Here is a 26,918-nt window from a genome sequence, read left to right on the forward strand (position 1 = left end):
AAAAACACCATTAAAACAAATTTCGAACAATTAAATTTTTTGTCTGAGGTTCTGTTCTTTTTTGTTGCCTTTTTTTTGCGCAAGATGTGTGTGGTATCGCTCAAAGGCGCGACAGATTTAAATTTAAAATTGTATCTATGGACATAAAATACTTTTGTTGTTATTTTGTCTTTCTTTTTTTTTTTTTTCTCTTGATTTGTTACTTCGAAACAACAAAAACGAAGAAAAAAAAAAAACAAAATTTAATTAAGTGTTATATTTTTAAAACATAAAACATTTCTGCCCCGTTTTCGATCATTTCAAAAAAAAAAAAAAAAAATATATAAAAAAAAAAAAAAAAATTGCGGAAGGATTTTCGGCAGTTAAAAGTATCTTAACTTATTATTTTTTTTTTTTTTGTATTTTACAGATATATAGGTGATTAAAAATTTGTTTTATTGTTTTTATTTGTATCTTGAATGTAAAAAGTTTTAAGAGATTGCAAAAAGAAAAAATAAAAGCAAATATTTTTTTTGTATAAGAAACACAACCGATCGGTTCGAAATGCCGGGGGTAACTGGCAATGTGAATTCGAATTGCGAATAGATTAACATGATGATGATGATGATGATGATGGGCTGGGTTTTTGCTGGCTACTGGGTATATTTTTTGCGGACGACATTTAGCAGCGAGCAGAGCAGCAGCAGCAGTAGCAGCAGCATAGCAATAAATGCGAACGCTGAATGCTGCTTGCTGCTCCTCTCTGACTTTTATTGCTTAGCTACAAGAGAGCGCGTCTAAAAAATCAAAAAACAATAAAAAAAAAAAATACAAAAAAAAAAAATAAAAAAAAAGGCAAAAAACCTGTGCACTGATAGCAAGTGTTTTTTTTTTTTGTTTTTTGTTTACACTTGCAACAAACTTGCTATATTGTTTTTTTTTTTTTTTTTTGTAGTTGATGAGATGAAAACTTCATCCATGGTGCTGCAACAACAAGTTCTATTGAAAAAAAAACTACTGATTATAGAGGTACCTCCACAGCGGGCTTTATTGGGTGTCAAAGTTGATTCAAAAGATGAGTGATAAAAATTGAATCTCTTGAATTATATATGTGGGTTTAAAATTTTTGGTAAGCTCTTAAAAACCTTGGTTTTTTTTTAGTTTTTGACTGCTGTATTTTTAAGATTTTTTTGAGTTTTTTAAGATATATCTTTGAAACTGGCAACTTTCAAATATTAAAAATAGCATTTTGAAATATATATTTTACTCCTTGTTAATCTAAAAAAACTTGCAGAAATTTGTGATAAGAAGATATAAGAAACCTTTATCGTGTGTAACTCTGCAAGACATTTGAGCCTTTATTTAAGATTCTTTTTCGTACAAGAATGAACTTAAATGTTCTTAATCATTTTGAAAAAAAAACAAAAAAAAAAAAAAAAAAAAAACAAATATACTTTGTCGTTAAAACGTGTGTGGTTGCTGGTATTTAATTAAGAGAGTATAAATAGACCGTAATTTTGATACAAATTTGAGATTGTTATCTCACACTTATGATGGCATGGCACGACACTAATATATAAGAGTGTGTGTGCGTCAGTGTTGCACTTAATAGCAGCCACTTTCAATTTGGTGCTGGAGCGAGCGCTCCTCCAACCATCAGCGGTCTACAATTTTCCGCAACAAGTCATTGGAAATAGATCACCTTTAACCTGCGGTCGTTTTGTCGCGTCGTCGTCGAAGATGACGTCTATTTTTTTTTTTCATACAATAGAGTTAAGAGTAGTTAAGGAGGGAGTTTATAGGAATATACTTTTGATATTGTTGTATTTTCTCCCAATTGGATGTTATTGTTATTGATGGGGGTTTGCCAAAAATGAACTGAAAATTTCGACCGCAGCCCCGCACGTTTTAAAGTCTCTAGACTCTATTGCTCTATGTTTTTTTTCTTAAATAAGTATTCGGTAGGAGATATCTTTGGATCAAAGTCTCTGAACAAGTTTTTGGCTTATCAACCGAAGAAACTATTTTCAGTGGTCTAAGCCTTAAATGAAGCCTCAAAAGACTCTAGATAGTCCCGAAACCCATGCCCTACGAACCTACGAACCTACCACAGTACGAAAACGAAAACTTAAAGACTTTTTCCACGAAACGCGTTTTTTCCGCGCCGTGCAACGTAACTCAAAAACTAATGAAGCTATCGACTTGAAATAAATTGCAAATTACTCTTTAATTGGCCATTGCATGAAACTAAAAGTTCAATAAAATGTTTACAATAAATATTTTTTTTTAACAATTTGTTTATAAAAAAACATTGTGTTTTTTCGTTTTTTTTGTTGTATCTAATTTTTATTTTACACTTTTTTTTTTACTAAATTTAGGTTCATGCAATGTGTATAAATATATTTTATTGGAAAAAAAAATTCTTTTTTGATTTTAAATAGTTTTCTTGATCTCGGCATTGCACGGCGCAAACTCGAGGCGTCAACTTTAAAGAGCTGTAGATCCGCCAATTTTGTTTTTTTTTTGTACTTAAAAAAATTTTATCAATTCTTCATAATGTCAATAATATCACATACTTTTCCAAATTTCAATAAATGCTTTCAGTTTTTCCAAAAAAAAATTATTGAAAAAGCTGTCGTCCAGAGGGATTTTCTCCCTTAAAGATTTGAATTCAAAGTGAGTAGGACTGGGAATGATAAAAAATGAATTTTCGAACTTGCTTTTATCACTTAGAACAACTTTAATTACCATTTTGTTAATTTTAATGAAATAAACAAGCATTTTGGGGCTCTAGATCGAAATTTCCCATCCTCATGATTTTGACCCATATGCATATTTCAAATGGGCCGAGCGTTAAACGAAGATATCGGTATGGAAAATAAATGAAAGCACCCGGGTAACTCCACTTTTTGATGAAAATTGTTTTTTGATGCAGAAAATTAAGCTTTAAGTCATCCTAATCCAAACGGTTGGTGACTTTATGGTAGAAAAACGCAAAATTTTGTAATGATGCTGTTCAGTAATGTGATTATTTTGAAATAAAAGTTTGGTCACTTAAAAGATATGAAGCTACAAAAAATTCAAAAGATTCAAAAAAAAAATTTTTTTTTTTGTTCAAAGCATTACCGAAAATATTGTTGGAAATGACGAAAAAAAAATACTGTAAAAGTTTCAGCCCTTAATATTAACATTTAGTATCGCCGCATTGCAAATTTCTATTTCCCATATGATTTACATGGGAAAGATTGTGTTTTTGAGTTTGGAATTTTATAATAGTAATTTTCTGGTATAAAATTGAACGCTCTACAGAAAAGCTCCTCTAAATTTTTTTAATTAACTGATCCGTTTTGAAGTTATTCAACTTAAAAATATAAAATGTGATTTTTTCTTCATTTTTTTTTTTTTTAATTTTTGACGAAACTATTAGGTTTTTTAAAAAATTTGGCAAACTTTTGGAATATTTGTATTCTATGTTGTGTTTTGGTTTCACAGATCCTTTTATTTAACTCTCAAACCCCTTATACTTTTAAAATAGAATTTTTCAATAAATTCGAGTTATTCATTTTTTTTCAACTAAAAATTATTTTAACTAATTTTTCGAGTGGTTTTTTTTTTTTTTTATTTTATAAATTGCAATTTTGTAGAGCGTTCAATTTTATACAAGAAAATGATTAAATCTAGCCTATTTGATGAACCATTAAAAAGTTATAAAATTCCAAACTCAAAAACACAATCTTTCCCATGTAAATCATAATGGGAAATAGAAATTTTCGATGCCCTACGAACCTACCACAGTACGAAAACGAAAACTTTAAAGACTTTTTCCTTGAAACGCGTTTTTTTCCGCGCCTTGCAACGTAACTCAAAAACTAATGAAGCTATCGACTTGAAATAAATTGCAAATTACTCTTTAATTGGCCATTGCATGAAACTAAAAGTTCAATAAAATGTTTACAATAAATATTTTTTTTTAACAATTTGTTTATAAAAAAACATTGTGTTTTTTCGTTTTTTTTGGTATTTAATTTTTATTTTACACTTTTTTTTTACTAAATTTAGGTTCATGCAATGTGTATAAATATATTTTATTGGAAAAAAAATTCTTTTTTGATTTTAAATAGTTTTCTTGACCTCGGCATTGCACGGCGCAAACTCGAGGCGTCAACTTTAAAGAGCTGTAGAGCCGCCATTTTGTTTTTTTTTTTTGTACTTAAAAAAATTGTATCAATTCTTCATAATGTCAATAATATCACATACTTTTCCAAATTTCAATAAATGCTTTCAGTTTTTCCAAAAAAAAATTATTGAAAAAGCTGTCGTCCAGAGGGATTTTCTCCCTTAAAGATTTGAATTCAAAGTGAGTAGGACTGGGAATGATAAAAAATGAATTTTCGAACTTGCTTTTATCACTTAGAACAACTTTAATTACCATTTTGTTAATTTTAATGAAATAAACAAGCATTTTGGGGCTCTAGATCGAAATTTCCCATCCTCATGATTTTGACCCATATGCATATTTCAAATGGGCCGAGCGTTAAACGAAGATATCGGTATGGAAAATAAATGAAAGCACCCGGGTAACTCCACTTTTTGATGAAAATTGTTTTTTGATGCAGAAAATTAAGCTTTAAGTCATCCTAATCCAAACGGTTGGTGACTTTATGGTAGAAAAACGCAAAATTTTGTAATGATGCTGTTCAGTAATGTGATTATTTTGAAATAAAAGTTTGGTCACTTAAAAGATATGAAGCTACAAAAAATTCAAAAGATTCAAAAAAAAAATTTTTTTTTTTGTTCAAAGCATTACCGAAAATATTGTTGGAAATGACGAAAAAAAAATACTGTAAAAGTTTCAGCCCTTAATATTAACATTTAGTATCGCCGCATTGCAAATTTCTATTTCCCATATGATTTACATGGGAAAGATTGTGTTTTTGAGTTTGGAATTTTATAATAGTAATTTTCTGGTATAAAATTGAACGCTCTACAGAAAAGCTCCTCTAAATTTTTTTAATTAACTGATCCGTTTTGAAGTTATTCAACTTAAAAATATAAAATGTGATTTTTTCTTCATTTTTTTTTTTTTTAATTTTTGACGAAACTATTAGGTTTTTTAAAAAATTTGGCAAACTTTTGGAATATTTGTATTCTATGTTGTGTTTTGGTTTCACAGATCCTTTTATTTAACTCTCAAACCCCTTATACTTTTAAAATAGAATTTTTCAATAAATTCGAGTTATTCATTTTTTTTCAACTAAAAATTATTTTAACTAATTTTTCGAGTGGTTTTTTTTTTTTTTTTATTTTATAAATTGCAATTTTGTAGAGCGTTCAATTTTATACAAGAAAATGATTAAATCTAGCCTATTTGATGAACCATTAAAAAGTTATAAAATTCCAAACTCAAAAACACAATCTTTCCCATGTAAATCATAATGGGAAATAGAAATTTTCGATGCCCTACGAACCTACCACAGTACGAAAACGAAAACTTTAAAGACTTTTTCCTTGAAACGCGTTTTTTTCCGCGCCTTGCAACGTAACTCAAAAACTAATGAAGCTATCGACTTGAAATAAATTGCAAATTACTCTTTAATTGGCCATTGCATGAAACTAAAAGTTCAATAAAATGTTTACAATAAATATTTTTTTTTAACAATTTGTTTATAAAAAAACATTGTGTTTTTTCGTTTTTTTTGGTATTTAATTTTTATTTTACACTTTTTTTTTACTAAATTTAGGTTCATGCAATGTGTATAAATATATTTTATTGGAAAAAAAATTCTTTTTTGATTTTAAATAGTTTTCTTGACCTCGGCATTGCACGGCGCAAACTCGAGGCGTCAACTTTAAAGAGCTGTAGAGCCGCCATTTTGTTTTTTTTTGTACTTAAAAATATTTTATCAATTCTTCATAATGTCAATAATATCACATACTTTTCCAAATTTCAATAAATGCTTTCAGTTTTTCCAAAAAAAAATTATTGAAAAAGCTGTCGTCCAGAGGGATTTCCCCCCTTAAAGATTTGAATTCAAAGTGAGCAAGACATGATAAAAAATGAATTTTCGAACTTGCTTTTATCACTTAGAACGATTTTAATTACCATTTTGGTAATTTAAATGCAATAAACAAGCATTTTGGGGCTCTAGATCGAAATTTCCCATCCTCATGATTTTGACCCATATGCATATTTCAAATGGGCCGAGCGTTATACGAAGATATCGGTATGGAAAATAAATGAAAGCACCCGGGTAACTCCACTTTTTGATGAAAATTGTTTTTTGATGCAGAAAATTAAGCTTTAAGTCATCCTAATCCAAACGGTTGGTGACTTTATGGTAGAAAAATATAAAATTTTGTAATGGAGCTGTCCAGTAATGTGATTATTTTGAAATAAAAGTTTGGTCACTTAAAAGATATGAAGCTACATTAGACTGATTAAAAAAAAAATTGTTTTTTTTTTGTTCAAAGCATTACCGAAAAAATTGTTGGAAATGACGAAAAAAAAATACTGTAAAAGTTTCAGCCCTTAATATTAACATTTAGTATCGCCGCATTGCAAATTTCTATTTCCCATATGATTTACATGGGAAAAGATTGTGTTTTTGAGTTTGGAATTTTATAATAATAATTTTCTGGTATAAAATTGAACGCTCTACAAAAAAGCTCCTCTAAATTTTTTTTAATTAACTGATCCGTTTTGAAGTTATTCAACTTAAAAATATAAAATGTGATTTTTTCTTCATTTTTTTTTTTCAAATTTTTGACGAAACTATTAGGTTTTTCAAAAAATTTGGCAAACTTTTGGAATATTTGTATTCTATATGTTGTGTTTTGGTTTCACAGGTCCATTTATATAACTCTCAAACCCCTTATACTTTTAAATTAGAATTTTTCAATAAATTCGAATTATTCATTTTTTTTCAACTAAAAATTATTTTAACTAATTTTTCGAGTGGTTTTTTTTTTTTTTTTATTTTATAAATTGCAATTTTGTAGAGCGTTCAATTTTATACAAGAAAATGATTAAATCTAGCCTATTTGATGAACCATTAAAAAGTTATAAAATTCCAAACTCAAAAACACAATCTTTCCCATGTAAATCATAATGGGAAATAGAAATTTTCGATGCGGCGGCGGTACTAAATGTTAATATTAAGGGCTGAAACTTTTACAGTATTTTTTTTTTCGTCATTTCCAATAATATTTTCGGTAATGCTTTGAACAAAAAAAAATTTTTTTTTGAATCAGTCTAAGCTACATAATTGGTATCCAGTAAGGCCTAAAAACTACTTAAAACTTAAAATAATCACAAAGAAATTGTACATGCCTTTTTGGACAAAAATATAAGATCTGTCAAATTTTAAGGAGTGGAGATGAAATCTTCTCAGAGATTTGGACAAAAGTATCCAAACTCTTTTAGGACGAAATTGTCTGCCACACTGGATGAATGTAATAGTCTTGGCGAAAGAATCTTTCCGTTTTCATCCATGTTTTTTCTTTTTAATTATTCTTTTTTTCAAGCATTTTTTTTTTTCATTAATTTTTTCATTGGTATAAATAAAGAAAAACACTAAAAGCCCTCCTTTTTTGACAGATTTCAGATTTTTGTCCGAAGTCCGAAATTTTTTGAGCAGAAATTCAAAAGAAGAGTATATTGTTTTCTCTCTGGGAGAGCTCTCTTTTGTGAAAAAAACTTCACAGTTGCAGAAAATTTGGTTAAAAAAAGTAGAAATTTTTCTGTTTTTGGTAGTACTCAAAAAGATATAATGTCGAAAGTTTCGTGATATAATATCAGCTTATTAAAGAAGAGAAATGTAACACTGCTGAACAATAGCTCCATTTTTAGAAGTAAGAAAAGAAAGTTATACAGCAGTCTATTTAAATGTGTATGATGAATGACATGAAGGCCTTTAATTCATATTTAAACAAGTACTACCTGAATGACTCTATACAATTTTAGAGAATATTAAGAGAACAGAATTGTCTGCATTAGACACGGAAATGATTACTCAGACTCAGGCTTTAGGGAAATAATGGATGGTGTACCACAAGGTAGTTTTGTAGGTCTTCTACTTTATCCTTTCTTCTACTTTTGCTGACAATACCGCAATACTAGAAGCAGACAAAACGATTAATGAATCGAACAGTAAAATTGCAAAATGTCTTAATAACGTCAATGTATGAACAAAAAAACATGGCGAATGATGCTTAACGAATTTGAGTCAGTCAACGTATGGGCTTTACGCACAACAAAAAAAATTAATGGATTGTTTTTTTTTATTATACTTCTCAAGTATATTTTTTTTTAAATATTTAATTTTGAAGATTTGACAATACATAAACTATTTTAACTATAAATTTGAACCTACGGCCAAATAGCCAAAATTGTAAGAAATGCGACGAATATTAAAAAAAAAATTAATGCAAACATTTTGCATTGCAATTTTTTTTTTTTCAATGCAGAAATTTTTTTATTTGCAATACAAATTTTTTGTATGCAAATTTTATTTTCAATGCAAATATCACTTTTTTTCTCCTTCAAATATTTTTTTGATATTATGAAAGATTAGACTTTCTTGAATCTAAATCTGTTTTCAGAAAAATTCTATCAGGTACCATTTTTGTAAAAATGACTTTTGAAAAATGTGTGTAGTTTCTAAAAAATCAACCTTTTAGATTTATTTGAACTCGTGCAAAATTAAAACTATTTGTAGAATTGAGCTCAAATTTGGAGGACTTATAGACAAATATGTCCTTTTACATTAATGTTTTCTCATATTTTAAAATACTGATTTATAAAAAAAGCAGAAATATCGAAATCCTTTACTTTTTTAGTAAATCCAACATGAACAAAAACACCTTAATTAAGGAAAATGTAAAATATCAACGCTCATTATATTTAAAAAGTCAAATATGTAAAGAAAACCATAATAAAATACATTAAACAAAATTTGTACGTGTTTTGTAATTTTATATACTATTTATCTATTTAGAAATATCTTATTTGTAATAAACCATTCGATAAACTGCCTTGTAAAGCTTCAGATTTGTTTCTAGAAACAAAAGTATACTTTTCTTATAGTTTTTGATGTGCTGAGTTAGAATCCGAAGTCAAAAAAATTCTATCACGTCAGGATTTTAAGATATTCGCGTTAAAGTAGGTATCACAAAAACAAAATTTCTTAGAAAATCTTAATAAAAACTACTATATCTCACAAACCAGAGCTGACCAAAATTTTTTGAGTTCGGATTCAAAATCAGCAGACTAAAGTCCATTAGAAAAGTATATTTTTGTTCTAGGGAGAAAGATATGTATATTAATTTTTAGAGATCATTTTTTTTATGATAAGATATGCCAAACCTACTAAACTTATTTAAATTAAGATATCTCGGAGAAGAAAAGAGATATTGAGAAGATTGAAACTGAATTTGAAAGAAAAAACTAAGTTCTTTTATAAACCGTTACAATTTTAATTGAAAAATATTACATTATGCCAAAATATTTCTTCGAAAACAGCAAAAAAATGGGTTTTTGAGATTTTCTAACGGGAATATCTAAAAAACGTAACGTGCTAGATCAATTCTGACTTCTGACTTTGGAATCAGCATACAAAAATTCTTTGGAAAAGTATAGTTTTATTTAAAGGAGGATTTCCTTGCAGACCAGTGATATTTTTCAGTTGCAATAAAAAAGTTTTTTCAGTTGTAAAATAAATAATTGATTTGCAAAAAATATTTTTTTTTTTTAAGAAAACAAAATGCATTAAAACAAAAATTATTTTTTACCCTTATCGACAAGATTTTTTCTAGAAAAACCAAAATATACTTTTCTGAAGGTTTTAAGTATGCCTAAATGAGAATGCAAAGTCAAAAAAAATTTTACTGGCCTCCGTTTTTAAATTATTATTAAAATGCAAAGAAAGAAACTATTTTGTATTTGTATTGTAGATTTCCAATCAAATTTATCTGACTTTGTATAAAGTATAAATTCATATCTGTCTCATTTTTTTTATATGTTTATAGTGACCCCAAAAAACTTAAATTTCAAAAACTAGAACCTGACTTTAACTGCTCTTAAATCAAGCTCCAAAAAGTATAAAACAAGAAAATGTGAATCTTCTCTAATCTCTAACAATATGATACATTCTAATAGTATAATAAAATGACATATGACCACGAATATGTAATGGATAATTTCAGATGTGAAAATTGTCTTCGTTTCAAACTTTTATTATAGCTTCTTTTTAGAGTGGTCAGGTTTTAGGTTTAACTGTTTTAATATAATCATCATACGTCAATGGAAACAAAAAAAAAAAAAAGTGTAAGTGTACCAATGAACAATGAGAGCTTAAAGGGTTATTAAGTATATTCGTAAAAAAAAAAACGGTTAAAACGAAAAGAATTAAACAAAAAAAAAAAGCAATAATAACTCAGAACAAGTTCCTGAATTAATACAAGATTGATGGGGGTTCATAGTTCTTAGCTATATATATATGAGTAATTATACACATAAAGAACCGAACCGTCATCAGAGTGATGGTGGGTGGTGAGGTTCTGGTTCTGGTTCCATATATCGTTAAGGCGTTAAAAAAAAAAGGAATTCGATGTGTCCGTTCGCAGTTAAACAAAGGGTAATCCGAGGCGATGCCGTTTCAATTAATTTCATTCAGAGTTATGTTTCTTTATACGCACTTTAATGGTTTCTTAAGGTGCTAAGTTTATTTTTTATATTTTTTTTTAATTTGCATTTCGCAATTCTTCCTCATCAATTGCTACCCTCTTTATATATATATATATTTTTTTTTAATATGTCCAGTCCACGTGTAATTGGGTTTTCAGAGCTTTTGAATAATCTGTCGAATCTTCACCCTTTTTTTCATTTAGTTTTTGTGTGTGGATATGTGGAAAACCTATCACCTTCTTTGTTTTGTTTTTTTTTTTTATTTTATTTTTTTATTGAATATCCAATTACTTAACAGATCTTTCACCCAGAAATATTACGTTTGAATGAGAAATATTTAAATGGAAATACTGTTGATAAGGTGTTTTAACGAATAAACGATTTTCAGTGGTTACAAAATGAGAGTACAGGTAAAGGGTTAAGTTTTAGTGTATTAGATGGGATTTAATGGTTTACCCTAAAAAACTTTGTATTTATCAAAGATGTTTTCTGTTGAGTTGAGAGCAATAATTTGTATTTAACACCAGGAATTTTTATTTATGTACAAAGAGCGAATTTACATAAGTTAATTTTCGGAGGAAAGGTAGGGTATTGCGGGGTAAGTTGGACGTTGCAAATTTATCAGAAATTGAAGTTATAATGAAAAGAGCAAACGTCTTATTTGCATGTGTCATCATTGGCAGGTTTACTCTCTACAAACTTTCTCAAAAAAAAAAAAAAAATCATAGTTTAAAAACATATAGAAACGCTTTCATCACGCACTAAAAACTATATGATTATTAACCCTCTCTAGGCACACCTCTTTTTTGTGACGTGATAGGCACACGGGTGCGAATTTGGTTTATACTTTTTCATGTCGCTAGAACTTTTTTCGGTCACAATATTTTATAGAGAATCAAGTATAAAATTGATGTAGAATATTCCGAGGAATTCAAATATTGTATTCACAATTCCGAAAAAAAATATTTTCACCCTTATAAAGAGACTTTTTTGTGACCACTTTTTACTTGCGATATAGGTACTATATATCAAGTTATGCATTCGTACAAAAAAAAAAAGTTGAGATAACATTTTTCCATGACATTACGATGGTAGACAATGCCAAAAAAGTGGGTCCCGGAAGTCCGTCTGTCAGTCTGTCTGTCTGTCTGTCTGTATAAGGAGCTACAGCCTAAACGGATGGACCGATTAATGTCAAACTTGGTATGTAGCGTTATTTGGCGACTCTCCAGAGGGGTTTTTGGAATTAATTTTTTTGGACCAAAAATAGCGGTACATGTCATACACCGATTTAAGTAAAATTGAAATATCTCGAAAACAGCTCCAACGATTTTGTTTAAAAAATTTAAATGTTAGTTTTAAGCTAAGGTCTATCTTTCAATGAAAAATTTTTTTTTTGAAAATCATTATTAACGGTACCTGCCATAGAACGGTTTTTTTCAAATCCGATTATCTCCGAAACTGATTATTCGATTTCAACGAAACTTTTTGTGAAGAAGCATAAATAAAATTTCCAAAAAAATAATTTTTGGATTTTTAAAAAAAATTTGAAAATTTTTTTTTTGAAAAATCAAATTTTCGAAAACGGGACATTGAATTTTTTTGAAATTTTGTTTTTAGATGTTGATTAGTGATTTCTACAAAATGGCATACCAATTTTATTTTAAAACTTTTTTTCCAAAAAATTATTTATAAAAAATTATTTTTTTTAAAAACGGCTCTAACGATTTTGAAAATTTTTTTTCTAAAAATGCATGTTAATATATCAATCAAAACTGCATACTTGTTTTGGAGGGCAATTCAATTTTAGATTTTATTTTATTTTTTTAAAAAACGAATTTTATTTTTTTTCCAAAAAATTTAAGCAACTTTAACTCTAAGAGCAAGTTCGTGCGACCCAGTCGTGCATTTTATTTTTTTAAAAAATCGTAATTTTTTTATTTTTGTCCTGCCAAATTCGCACCCGCAAGGAACATGATGAAATACCGGAACATAAAACTGGTCGACAAAATTGCACCTTTTTTGTTTTATGAAAATTTCTTAAATATTTTATAAAAATCTAAAGTTAAATACATTTGAAGGATTTTAAAAAATTCCATCTTTTAATAGGGTAAATAGGGGTAAAACAAAATTTCAAAAAATTGATGGCTATTTTCTAAACACGACAATGTAAAGAGTTGAATTTTCTTTTAATCAATAGATAAATTTATTGCAAGACTGACAATGGTATTGAAAAAAATTCTAAAAAAAATTCAAAACCAATTAATGGTTTTCTAAAACTAAAACATGAGGTAGACCTTTGACAAAGTAGTGATTATAGATATTTGAAAAACATCATTTGAAAAACATCATTTGAAAGATAATAAAAGAAAAAAGTTAGGGTTCTGATACGGACTTTTTTTTTTTAATCTCTCCGTTTCGAAATATGAATTTTTGAAAAAACACCTACTTATTTTGGGGTATTTTTGGGTGAGTTTTTATTTTTTTAAATTTTTTGTAGCATTCAAAAAATCTCAAGCTTATAGAACATGTAGTCTATGACTGTGCGCATTTGAGTGGAGCGTTTGGAAAAATAAAAAATCGGGAAGCCTCTGAAGATTGCTCGTATTTCACGAAAATCGATATTTTATGAGGCGTTAGAACCCATCTGAATTGACTTAATCTTTTTCATTTCACTACCAACTGCTTATAACTTATAACTGAGTGGTCTCTAGAACCAGATCTGATTCCCTATTTTGAGTCGCTTAATGGAAAAAACGAAATCGGTAAGGCTCCGAAAAATGCACATTTTCGCAAAAATTCAGATTTTTTAAATTGTATAAAATCCCAACCAAAACAAATTTCTTTTACAACTTGTTTGTATTTGCTATATTTGTTAGAACCTATTTGAACCTTATTTAGCTATGGAGCACTCAAACTGAGAACTTTTCTGTAATAATGACGTCGTTTATGGGGGATTTAAAAAAATGCTACTTTGACATCCCCTGATCCATTTCAATAGAATTTTAAAAACTTCGTTAATAATTTAATTTTTATATAAAACACTAACCTTTGTAACTGCATTTAATTTATGTCGATATCTTATTTCAATCCTTAGATATTTGACATTTAGGTGTTTCCATAATTCTTGCCCATGCTTAATTTTTTTTTTTTAACTTTACCTGCAGACGGTTTTCTTAAATACCATACAATCTTTTGTTTTCCACAAACTTTTGTTTTAAATACTGTTAAATTCATAAAAATAAATCTTTAAACGGTATAATTATTACGCCATTTTGACTTCGAAATAAAAATTTAGCATGGGCAAGAATTTAGTACTTACGACGTTATCACGTAAAATCATCGTCCGTAAACTGGCTTTACAGACAACCTCTTTTTTTTTACTAATTTGGCATCGATAAATTCAAATCTGCCCTCATTTTTTTTTTCTAGAAGCTGTAGTTTGGGTGAGACGATGGAAATGCTTAAAAAGTACAAAATAATCTATAACCTCATAAAAAGTATTGTTTTATTCCTAAAGAAAAAAAAAGTGCAAGCTTGAAACCACTGTAGCTTAAAAATTAGCTAAAAATCTATACCTAATTGAGATTTTACCACAGGAATATCTCAAAAACGCAAGTTGATAGAAAATTTTTGACTTCAAATTCGAGTTCAGCACAACCTTTTTTAAAGTATTGTTTTGTTCTTGAAACAAAATCTCTCTAAGCTAAAAACCACTTTAGCTTAAAAAGTTGCAAAAAAATTGATTAATGGGATTATCTCAGTTCAGCACACTCAAAACCTGTAGACTTCGGATTCGAGTTCAGCACCCCAAAAACCTTCGGTAAAGTTCATCAAACTTAATAAAACAAAACGCTTTTTGCTCAGTGTAAGAGATAACTTACTATGGAGCGCTGTAGACTAGAACCATAGATATCTGGAATAAGACAAACTTACTCACTCAAAATACAAAAAAGTGAAATGGTAACGGAGTTACGAATACCAGAGTTATGCACGACAAAGTTACGCGCTTTGAAAAACCGAAGTAACGAAAAACCGAAGTTATGAAAAACCAGAGTTATGAACACCAAAGCTATGAAACGATGATTTTGGGTTGGCAACCATTGAGATAAACGATATACGGGAGGAACGTACTAAAAAGCTAGAGAGTATAGGTTTAGAAAATCCTCTCTCCTGGCTAAACGGAGTTGAAAGACACCCCCGTCCCATACAATTTTTTCTTGCCTTGACTCAACCTATACGCTCTAGCTTTTTGCTACGTTCCCCCCGTATATCGTTCATCTCAATGGTTGCCAACCCAAAAACATCGTTTCATAGCTTTGGTGTTCATAACTCTGGTTTTTCATAACTTCGGTTTTTCGTAACTTCGGTCTTTCATAAATTCGGTCTTTCATAACTTCGGTTTTTCGTAACTTCGGTTTTGCGTAACTTTGACGCGCGTAACTTTGTCGTGCATAACTCTGGTATTCATAACTTCGTCGGTTTCCCCAAAAAAGTGAATACGTGCAATCTGCCTTTGCTTGGGGCTTCTTTATCATCGACATTATAGAGATGGCAGAGGTGATTTCTCCAAATTCTCAGAATTTCTTTCATTTTACATATGTTTATGAGCTTAAGATATGATTTTCACCTTCTGATAAAACTTCCGTACCTCATTCCTGCTAAAACAGCTTCTTCTGAGAAGCCCCGATAGAAAACTACCATCTCTCGTAACACTCCAAAGGTACCAAGTTGGAAACAGGACTGTAAAAAAATACCTCGTAGCTAAAACCCTTTCTTTAAAAATCAGTTACCTAATTCTTGCAATTGCAATCCAAATTTTCGAAAAAATCCCATTCCGTCACTTTATAATCTTTTAAAATATTTGTATCCGTTTTAATTTTTGTTTATCCAACTATAAAAATATTTACTAGTACATATCATATATGCATTTGTGTGTAATGTTGATTTGTTTTTCCATCACTTCTTCAAAAATCACAAAGTCGTTGCTCATTTCTTTCTACAGAAATCATTGAGCATGTTTTATTTATTTTTTTTTTTTCTTATTCTGTTGATAAAGCCTGAACCTATATCACAAAAAGATACAATTTTTTTATTTGATATCAATGGTACGACCCTCAATGAAAAAATGTTCATATAGTTCGAGTCAAGCAATCATTCAGACCAGTAGAAGTCGTAAATCCATATTGAATTAAATATAATAAAATTAAATTAAATTAAATTAAATTAAACTAAAAAAAAAAATGTTTTCACTATTTCGATTTGTGATTATAATTATTTTAACATATTTATTAACTACAGTTATCAATGGGCAACGATCCCAACGCAATCGGTTACGTTTATGCTCAATGGTTAATGTTCCAAATGCTTTAGTACGTTTCAAACATAATTTCAAAATAATGCGAATAAATTGTGTGACAGGTTTTAGTTTACAAGGAAGCAATATTGTCGCTTGTGAAAATGGCAAATGGAATGCTGAAACTCCAGTTTGTACTAGTAAGACAATTGTTTTTGTGTATATTTACAAAAAAAAAAAAAATAATTCACTATATTTATAACAACTCGATAAGAAAAAATAATTAAAAAAAAACAATATCCAAAGTCGCCTTAAAACAACAAAAAGATATCTTCTGTGGTAAAATACTTAGTCAGCAATAAAAAAAAAAATCAAAAAATAAAAATGATATCTCCTTTTTAATTTATCGTTTCCGGTTTCGAGAACCCGTTTAGAAAATTCAACTTACTCAATCCTTAAGATAGAAGAAACTTTTAGTACAATTTCTTTTTTACAATGTGTAAATTTTTGAAGCTAATTTGATGCCTAAAAGTTTGTCCCTTTTACATGAAGAAAAAAAATACAAATTAGTGGAAAAATTACACTGGATATATAAATAAAATACTATTTATGTATTCAAATAAATAGAACATAACCCTAATTTTGATTGAATTATTCAAAAATCACGGTAACATATTGTAGACTATTTTGGTAACGCAATTGTTTTTCATACAAAATATATATTTTTCACCTATCAGAGCATTAGTTTCTGAACTTGAACGTTGCAGCCGCCAAAGTAATCAATTTTCAACTTATTTTCAATCCCAGTTAATACTTTTTTTCAAAATATCCTTTGTTATTTCCCCAGCAAGGAATAAAATCTTAGCATGTCTGCGTTACTATGTGATAAAAAAACCTTAAGTTTATTTAGTTTTATTTAGATCAACTTGTTGTAACGATAGATAAATTGGTCAAAGTGAATAAGCTAGGCAAAATAATAGCTTCAAAATCACTAAGCGAGGGTGCGAGAGTGCTTATTGCGTGACCACTGAGCTACCGCCTTTGTGAGAAATTATTCTAATACTGATTTTCCTGCTAACAATTTTAACAATGATAATATTTATCGAGTTTGTAATTTAGATAAGTGTTCGAACGAATTAGATTGATTCTTAAATTCCTTATTTTCGAATTTGGCAGGACAAAAATAAAAGGTGTTCACAAAAAAGTGTCTTTATAAGGGTGAAAATAACTTTTTTTGAAATTGTGAATACAATATTCGAATTCCTCGGAAAATTCTACATCAATTTCATATATGATTTTCTATAAAATAGTGAGACAGAAAAAAGTTCTAGCGACATGAAAAAGTATACACCAAATTCGCAAAAAAGAGGTGTGCCTACAGAGGGTTAAGAATAAGGACGTGGCAATTCTGCCACGTATAGGCTAGACCAACCCAGAACACCATATAATATTTTGCATAGACGAATTAGGGAAATAAAGCTCTCTTCTAATCTCTTGAAGTATTGGACAAACAGCAATAAAGTGGAATATGTCTTCAGTTTCTCGTCTGTTACACAAACCACAAATTTGTGGCAGATCAGGGCAATGTGGCATACAATTCAGGCTTAATTAAATAAATTAATTAAATAAACGCCGTTTTAAATGATCTTTAACAAAAAACCAAGTATGCCATTTTATTTCTTGTATAACAAGGTATATTAAGAAAAAAAAATTCCGAAATTGTTAGAGCCGTTTAAAAAAAAAAAAAATAATTTTTTATATATAAAAATTTTCTAATATTAAAAAAAAAAAAAAAATGGTATGCCATTTTGAAGAAATAATAAATTTACACATAAATACGAAATTTAAAAATTTTTCATAAACCTGTTTTCAAAGAATTGATTTTTCAAAAAAAAATTTTGAAATATTTTTTAAAAATCCAAAAATGTGTTTTTTTAAAAAATTTTCTAAAATTTAAATATTATTTTTACATGAACGCTTTTGTATAAAAATTTCCGTTGAAATTGTGTTAGTCTTGTACGAGATATTCATAAATCAACAAAACCGTTCTATGACAGGTACCGTTAATAACGGTACAAAAAATATTTTTTTTTTATTTCGAAAGTTGGCATACACAAAAATTTTAAACAAAATAGTTAAATCGAAAAAAGTTAACTTTTCTATTTCCGTTATACGGCAGGTACCGTTAGTTTTGGCCATAAAAAAATTTCAATTTCTCCTCTAAAAACTGCTAACTACCAAGTTTGAAGAAAATCACTTCTTTAGTTTAGGCTGCAGCTCCAGGTACTTACAGACGGACAAACAGACAGAGAGACAGAATTGCCGGACCCACTTTTTTGGCATTCTTCATCATCGTAATGTCATGTAAAATTATTATCTTGAGTTCGATTTTTTTTAACGAATCCTAAACTTGCCCTATAGTACCTATATCGCAAGTAAAAAAGGTGTTGAATTGATGAGCATCTGAACGAAATACCTATCTTTACTAAAAACACTGGTCGGCAACGGATATAGAGCAAGAACCAAACCCTACTTTTCGAGAGGAATTTTGTGTGCTGAGTCCGAATCTGAAATCAAAATTTCACTGGCACGTCACGTTTTTGAAATAATTGAATATTAAAAGGTCAAAAACGGGTGTTTTTGGGTACATTTGACATCGAATTACACATCATCGTTAATTTTTTTTTATAAAACTACTTATGCAATCTCAAAACGCCATATCAACACGTCCTAAAGGTATTTATATTTTTTAAAAATTATTTTTTTTTTCTCAAAGATATTGAAAAGAGAAATTTATGATAGATATCTCAAAATCTTGATTATTTTTTTCAAAGTAATGAATGGGTTTTTGAATCAAATTCCATCTGATTTGGACTTATAAAGAGCAACATATGACGGAAAATATATATTTTTGACTAAACATAAAAAAAAATTCAATTAAAAATTAGTTTTTGAAGCTTTATAGCGAAAATAGTGATGAGTATAGCTCAAAATTCAGCACACTAAAGTCAATCAAAATCACCTTATAAAGTTCTTGCTCCCGAATTTTTTTAATTTTTGGCCGACCAGTGATATCTGAACGCACATCATAAATAACATACTTGTATTGGGAACATCCAAAATATCCCACTGCAAGTATACAGCGCCCCCTCCTGGAATGGAAGTTTCTAGAAGCTAAGACGAGAACCTCCGAATACATTCAAGAACTCCAAAAATGGAAACTCATCGACTTTTATAACGTGAATTCAAGTAAAGTATTTATCCCAAACAAATTTTTCACCAAAAATCATTGAATTTAAAAAACATGACGTAACACATTTTCTTGTGTGTTTGTTTTTTTTTTATGTTTATAATTTCACTAAGAAAAAAAAAAAATGACTTTTCATTTTTATTTACAAGCCTTTAAGTGGTACAACTTAAATTATCTTCTCTGATGAATAACTAAAAAAAACGCCTTTTCACCCTTTTCCCTTGTCGCCTTCTTTTGTGTCAATGCCAACGGCAAATGTTGACAATAGTTTTTGACGTAGACTTCATATGCAATGGAAATCCTTAAATGATTCCATTCTATTTATTTTTTCATAGGTAAGTGATAAATATTGTGCATGGTGCACTAGGGCGTATACGTACCATCAGAATCACGTATTTCTAAAAAACTAACTATAATTGTATCCAGGGATCGAGAAAGTTTTTTATTCATGTCTGTTATATGAAATTGAATATGAAAATTAGAATGAAAATCAGAGTGAAAGTGATATTAAAATGTGAAATTGAAAAGAAATATATTAGATAAAATCCAAAAATATTTACTATTCTACTCCATACGAATTAAAATAATTGTATTGGTCTAATTTTTGTTTGTATGTTTTTTTTTTATAGAAGAAGGATGTCCGAAACATGAAACTCCCCAAAATGGCTTAATAATGCCAACTCGTCATAAAGCGAATCTCTACTGTACGGATAAATACAAATTAGTTGGAGGCAAAGTTACTTATTGTAATGGAACACATTGGGATCGCCCTTTGGGCAAATGTGAGGGTATGACAAATTAATACAAAATTATCCACAAGAATATTCAAATAATTGTTGTCTTTTTTTTAATTAGAAACAAACGATAAAATCCAACTAGCTTGTGATTTTGAATCAGATGATTTGTGTGGTTGGTCACACGATGAAACACACAATTTCGATTGGAAACGTATTATGGCGGCAAATTTATTTCAACAACTTCGAACTGGTCCACAGCATGATCATACAACATTCACAGCTGATGCAGGACATTATATGCTGATGGAAAGTTTTGATCAGCAGCCACATAATGTTGCTCGTTTAATCTCACCAATTTATTCGAAAACTCTAACAAATAACTATGGGTGTTTTAAATTTTTTTATTTTATGTATGGAGCAGCGGTTGGAAGTTTAAATGTCTACGTTAAACCTGTGTCAGTGGATCTTGAAGAAGTGCTGCAGGAGACGAGGTATTTTGTTGTGTTTTTAGGAGCTTATTTTATTCGTTATAGTGATTTTCTTTTCAACTGTTTAAATATTTCTGATAAATAGATCTAAAGCAAATAATTTACCAATTACTTTTTTATGATAATAAATTAGTAACGCAGTTGTTAATATATAGTTATATCGTAAATGTTAATTTAATTGATAAACAAACTGCAAAATAATTATCACCACTGTAAAAATTGTTAACACAAAATCTCTGTATTACAAATGTCGTCTATACTTATCTCAGAAATGCGATAGCAATAAACACTTTTTCACCCTCTTTCAGTGAATTTAAGCTCTTAATTTGTCTAGCCTATTCCTACTGGCTTAAATTTATATAAAATTCTACAAAAATTCTACAAAAATTCAACCTAAATAAGGAACATTAAATTAAACTACAGTAACATTGAGCTTGTTTTCACATTGTAACGCAGGCTAGCGTTACTAAGATAGACTACAATGATACCGTGATTTGCGCACAATTTAATTCAAATTTTGCCTACACTTTATTTATTTGTATACGTAAATATTTCACGGTGGTCTTGAAAACCCGGCAGGTTTTATAAAAATGGATCCCAAAAGTAATGATGCAGATTTGTTCGAAATGATCTCAGGATTCCAAATTTTTAATTTTCAAAATCGTACCTGATCCCTTTTTTGAGTTACAGGCATTATACATATATATACATTTGACTTAGAATGGGGGGAAACAATTAAACAAAAAAAAAAAAGCACATTATAATGTCCTATACCTTTTTGGAAAGCTAAAATATACTCCTTGAGTTTGATGTTTATTTGAAGTTAATTGAGTAAATAGTTTTTGAGAAATTTAATTTCAAAGTGAAAATTAAAAAGAAAATTATTTTTTGTATTTAAGTTAATTTTTTTTTTAATTTGAACCTTGTAGCAAGTTTTTTTTTCAAAATTGACTGTTCTATTTAGTTCTTAGTCAAATCCTTAAAAAAAGATGCAAAAAACTATTCTAGTTTTTCAAAAATGGAAAACAAAGATAGGCACTTTTATATTTGTTTTATTTGTTCCTAAGGAAAAAATTGTATAATGGTTATTTAATCAACAGATTTGTAAGTTCTAATCACACAAAGTGAACGTAGTGGTATTTTGGCTCCTTTTTTGAGGTATTTGTTCATTTTTGGTGTTTTTTAAAATGTTTTTTTTGCCATTTTTAGAGTTTTGTATTTTTTTTTTAATTTTTATATTTTTTAAATTTATTTTTATAACTTTCTGAATATTTCAGGACCATTTTTGAAATATTAGAGTTATATATTACGTATAACAGAAAATAATATCCCACATAACATAGATTTTAGGACAGCTAAGGTCCTCAGTTACCACAAAATTGTTTCTCGATTTTCATCGTGAGAGCCATTTTCCATGAATCCATGGTGACCTTTTTTTCCATTTGATTTGAGGCTAATTCTTTTTTATTTAAAAAAAAAATTTTTAAATAGCTACAAAAAAATTTAGAGAAAAGATAGATACATTTTTCCTTAAATCTCAAAAAATAAGATACTTTTAAACATGCGTTTTTTTGTTTTTGACTTAAAATCAATGAGAGCACTGATTTGTGTAAAAAAATGTACCCTTTATTAAAAACAAATGAATAAAATAAACTAAAAGAAAATAAAATATTTTTTTTTTAAATAATAACTTTAAAATTAAATTTCTCAAAAACTATTTACTCAATCAACTTCAAATAAACATCAAATTCAAGGAGTATATTTTAGCTTTCCAAAAAGGTATAGGACATTATAATGTGCTTTTTTTTTGTTTAATTTTGTTTCCCCCATTCTAAGTCAAATGTATATATATGTATAATGCCTGTAACTCAAAAAAAGGATCAGGTACGATTTTGAAAATTACAAATTTGGAATCCTGAGATCATTTCGAACAAATCTGCATCATTACTTTTGGGATCCATTTTTATAAAACCTGCCGCGTTTTCAAGACCACCGTGATTTTCTATTCATAGCTCACAATCATTTTTCAACTAGTTTGAATTTTTGAGGTCATAATCAACCAAATGCACAATACGTATCAAATAGTATTAGATGTTACTTTGAAGAAGGAAAAATCGATGCCCAATCGCTTTCAGGTTAATTTTTAATGTCTTCGAAAAAATTGTTGAATCAAAGTGATTCTAGTTGTTCTTTTACCACAGTGTTTGTATACAAATAGTTTCGTTACTTTAATATTTACATATCGTTACAAGTTCTACAAAAATCCACCATATGATCAAAATCTGTGAAATACTTTTGTCCAAAAATATGCAATAATTTTTGTCGAATAATAAAATATCGAATATATTTCGCATATTTACAGTTGTTTCTCTATGAAAAAAAAAAAAATAGGTTCAAATTGAGACATATCTTTCTCAAATTAAATGTGTATAAATTTTTACTCGAGTCTAATCTTCTTTTCAAATTAACAGATATAAATACTTTGGAATAAGTGGCAATCAAAAAAATATATGGAAAGAAGGTCTATTTATTATAAAACAATTACCAGAAGATTTTCAAATTATCATCGAAGGTACGGCTGGAATAAATCACTTAAGCGATATTGCAATTGATGATATTGAATTAATGCAATATTCTAAATGCTCTTCATTATCATCAACTGGTGGAGTAACAAGATTACCTGATTTTACAGGTTAGATATGAATTTGAATTATTATCTATTTTGTAAAAAAAAAAAAAATTGTAATAAATATTTATTATATTTTTTAGATTATGCAATTTATGATGTGCAATCGTGTGAAGGCCGTTGCAGTGAAATTAGTCCCTCAAATTTTGGTATAACAAACAAGGAAGGTGTTTTTTACAAATCTTGTGATTGCCATGAAGAATGTGAATCATTAAATACATGCTGTCCAAATTATCGATCAGTTTGTGAATTTGGTAATTTATTTGTAATAATAGATAAATATAAAATTAAATAATGTAGATTTACTGTGAGTTCTGGTATAATATCCAAAGAATATTGAATTGATATTCTATGAACTGCATTCATTTATAAAATATATTTTTTCGAAAATATGAAAAAAGTAGATCTCACTAAGAACACGTAAAATTATACCAAAACTTGTTTAGAGAATTGGATCCAAAGATATCTGCTCCCGAATATTTATGAAAAAAAAAAAAAAAATACATATTTGGATGTAAATAACTCAGCAACCAGACCACGAAAGAACTTTTGGTTTTTATCCATTAATAGAGTTGAAAGAGACCTTTCATTTAATAAATTGCTCGATGAATTTTCAAAAATAAGTTTTTTGGGTTGGGGTCGAAATTCTGTATGTTGAAAAATTTTGTATTCAAAATGCCAAAATACTGTACCTATGTCAAAATTCTGTATGTGCAAAATGCTGTACGAACAAAATTCTGAAAGTCAAAATTCTGTATAGCAAAATTCTGGTTGGTCAAAATACTGTATTTTAAAATTCTGTACATCAAAATTCTGTATATCAAAATTCTGTAAAAATGCTGTACAAAAATGTCGTGCGCACTTTTTTACATTATCAAAACGATATTTTTTTACAGCATTTTTACAGAATTTTGATATACAGTATTTTGCCGTACAGAATTTTACAAAACAGAATTTTGCATGTCAGTATTTTGGTCATATAGTATTTTGACGTACAGAATTTTGTATTTACAGTATAATGACATACAGAATTATGGTCTTACAGTATTTTGACCCCACAGAATTTTGTCGCACAGAATTTTGACAAGCAGAATTATGACCCGCTCCCGCAAATTTTTTTTTCGAAAATTTTAAAAACATTTTCGATTGCAAAATCTCAGCAACCAGACCTCCCAGAAATTTTTGGTTTCCAGTTATGAATAGAACTTAAAAAGACCTTTCTTTTAATGCCTTAAATATGCACTCATTATTATAATGTACTAAAAATGTGCCAGTAAAAAAAAAGTTAAAAGCTCTGATATCATTTTCAAAATTACAAAATTACTTTTGACAATTCCTACCAGCCCATCTTTTACATGAAACAGAACATTAGCAGCTAAAATAGAATTTTATTTATTAAAAATATTTTTTATATAAATATTTTAATTTAAAAATTTATTTAAAAATTAAAAAAAAAAAAACAAATACAATTCAAGGCAGCAATGGTGAAACGACAAGTGAATCACTAGATTCGGCAACAAATCTTCCTTTGTCAATGCTCAATTACACAAAAATCATCCCGACAACAATAACAACATCTTTAACATCAACAACAACAACAACAACAACACCACCACCTACCACCCAAACTAAAACAACACCTTCTTCAACAACACCCACAACATCTACTACTAAAACTACAAAAACTACAAAAGTATCAACATACTACAATGATGATGGTAGTAGGCTTTCGACATCGTCATTTGTTAAAACTAAAAAATCTGAAACTGAAACAGAAAGAACAACAACAACAACACCAACAACAATAACAACAACAACAGCAAAATCTTCAACATCAACTTTATTAATATCAACAGAACTGGGAAAAATATCAACCAAAATCAGAAATGCAGAAGAAGAGCCCACAATTCTCATCGAAAATAGCACCAAGATTCTAGAAACGACTTCAGCTCAACCTACATATTCACAGGATGACAGAATTCATTTAAATATCATAACATCACAATCAATTCCAACAACAGAAAATGTTTTGATTTCACGAAAAGGTTATAGACATTATCATTTTTTTAAAAATCTTCAAATTTAAAAAAAAATTGACATTTTTTTTTTTTTTTCAGATAAAATTATTACCTGGCAAATCCCTAAAAACAAATTTAAAAGACAAAAGGACAATAATGATTCAAATTCGATAACATTAAATCTTACTTTATTTGTCGTCATTACTTTAATTGTCTCTTTGGCAATCAAACATTATAAACTGATTAAAAATATTAAACAACGTCATATTAATCGATTTTTGAAGAAAGACCACGAAGATGCTACTGTATTAATTTACAACCAAGACGACGAATTATTGTAGTGATTTAAAAGCAGACAAAAATAAATTTGAATAAAAGCATTCCTTTTTTGTTTATTTGTAATTATTAAGTTGGAGTTTAAAAAATGTAACTGTGTAACACTACAAAAAACTGAAAAAAAATAGCATTGAAAAAAATATTTATTGCAATTGAAAAAAAATTTGCATAAAAAAAAAAATGTATTGCAAGAACTTTTTTTTAATAGAAATTTTTTTTTTTTAGTTGCAATAAATATTTTTTTATGTTTTTTTATTAAAAAAAAATATTTTTTACAATTCTACACACAAATCATTTTTTATGAGGATGGCGAATTGATTACGCCCAAAATCTGAAATTTGGGGTAAAAGGCGATTTTATGAACCTTTAGCAAATTTCAAAAATACTTGCTTCCTCAACTTTCAATCAATTTATCTTCTTAAATTTTTCTTACTTGCGATACAGGTACCTACTAGGATAGGGCAAGTTTATAGGATTTGTAAAAAAAACTACGATTATAGAAGATACGAAAAAAAAGTGGGTCTCCAATTCTGCCTGTCAACAATTCTCCCAAACAACTCAAGAAACTGCGTACATAGTTAAGAATTTTTGTTGATTGCTTAGAATAATATTTTTAAGGTTTTCTGGAAAAACGGTCCAAACGATTTTGATAAAAAATACATGTAATGTGGCAAAAAAATTCGTACCATTCAATTTAAAAAATAATTTTTTTGGACCGTTATTAACGATAAAAAAAAAAGTTTTCTTGATTTTTGACTCCTAAACGAAAGGATCGATTTTAATGAAAATTTTTTCGCAAAAACATTTTTAGTTACCCAAAAAAAAACATTCTTTTTTTTCTGAAAAATCAATTTATTGAAATTGGATATAAATGAATTTCATTTAAACTTTGTGAAGGTTAATATTTTTTTACATATCGCACATGTACTACAAAAGTGTCACAACTCAAAAAACAGATTTTTTTAGTTATTGACAAAAAAAAATATTTGAAATTTTCCCGGACAAATCTATCTAGTTGCCATTGATATAATTTGAATAGTTTTTATTCCAGAAGGTAAAATGTCGTTTTAGATGTTTCATTTGAAATAAAAACTACTTTGACAAAAATGACACATTTTTAGTCCAAAGATCACGAAAATTGTCACAACTCTAAAAACGTGAATTTCCAAGGTTTAAGATAGTTAAAATGATGGTGGTTGTCTAAAATTGGTTAAAAGTGTGTTTCCTATTCTAAAAATTAAGTAAATAATAAATATACTCGTTCTATTCTCCTTAAATTGGTTTATCGTCTCTATTGAAAAATGAAGATTTTTGAGTTGTGACACTTTTGTAGTACATGTGCGATATATCGAATTTTATATTATTTTTCAATTTCTTATTCTAAATCTTTTACGATATAATATCGTCGGCACAAAGCCAAAACCGCGAATCTGCATTTTTGGAC

The 26,918-nt window shown here is 28.3% G+C and overlaps 1 protein-coding gene across 1 annotated transcript; it reads left to right on the forward strand.

The window, feature by feature from the left end:
* Window positions 1–15,818: 15,818 nt before the first annotated feature.
* Window positions 15,819–25,538, forward strand: LOC129920577 (uncharacterized). Its single transcript, XM_056001933.1, has 7 exons — window positions 15,819–16,159; window positions 19,839–19,997; window positions 20,065–20,437; window positions 22,906–23,126; window positions 23,204–23,374; window positions 24,596–25,165; window positions 25,238–25,538. The coding sequence occupies exons 1-7, from the start codon at window positions 15,907–15,909 to the stop codon at window positions 25,477–25,479; spliced, it is 1,989 nt and encodes a 662-aa protein (XP_055857908.1). The 5' UTR covers window positions 15,819–15,906; the 3' UTR covers window positions 25,480–25,538.
* Window positions 25,539–26,918: the final 1,380 nt, after the last annotated feature.

The sequence above is a fragment of the Episyrphus balteatus genome, chromosome X, assembly GCF_945859705.1.
Source record: "Episyrphus balteatus chromosome X, idEpiBalt1.1, whole genome shotgun sequence".
NCBI classification, from domain to species: Eukaryota; Metazoa; Arthropoda; class Insecta; order Diptera; family Syrphidae; genus Episyrphus; species Episyrphus balteatus.

What these genes read in the sequence shown, in the direction of transcription:
- LOC129920577 (XM_056001933.1), top strand. Translation starts at nt 15,907, where the DNA reads ATGTTTTCACTATTTCGATTTGTGATTATAATTATTTTAACATATTTA. An exon ending in GAAGTGCTGCAGGAGACGAG is followed by an intron (nt 20,438 to 22,905) that starts GTATTTTGTTGT and finishes TCAAATTAACAG; the next exon opens with ATATAAATACTTTGGAATAA. An exon ending in TCGATCAGTTTGTGAATTTG is followed by an intron (nt 23,375 to 24,595) that starts GTAATTTATTTG and finishes ATACAATTCAAG; the next exon opens with GCAGCAATGGTGAAACGACA.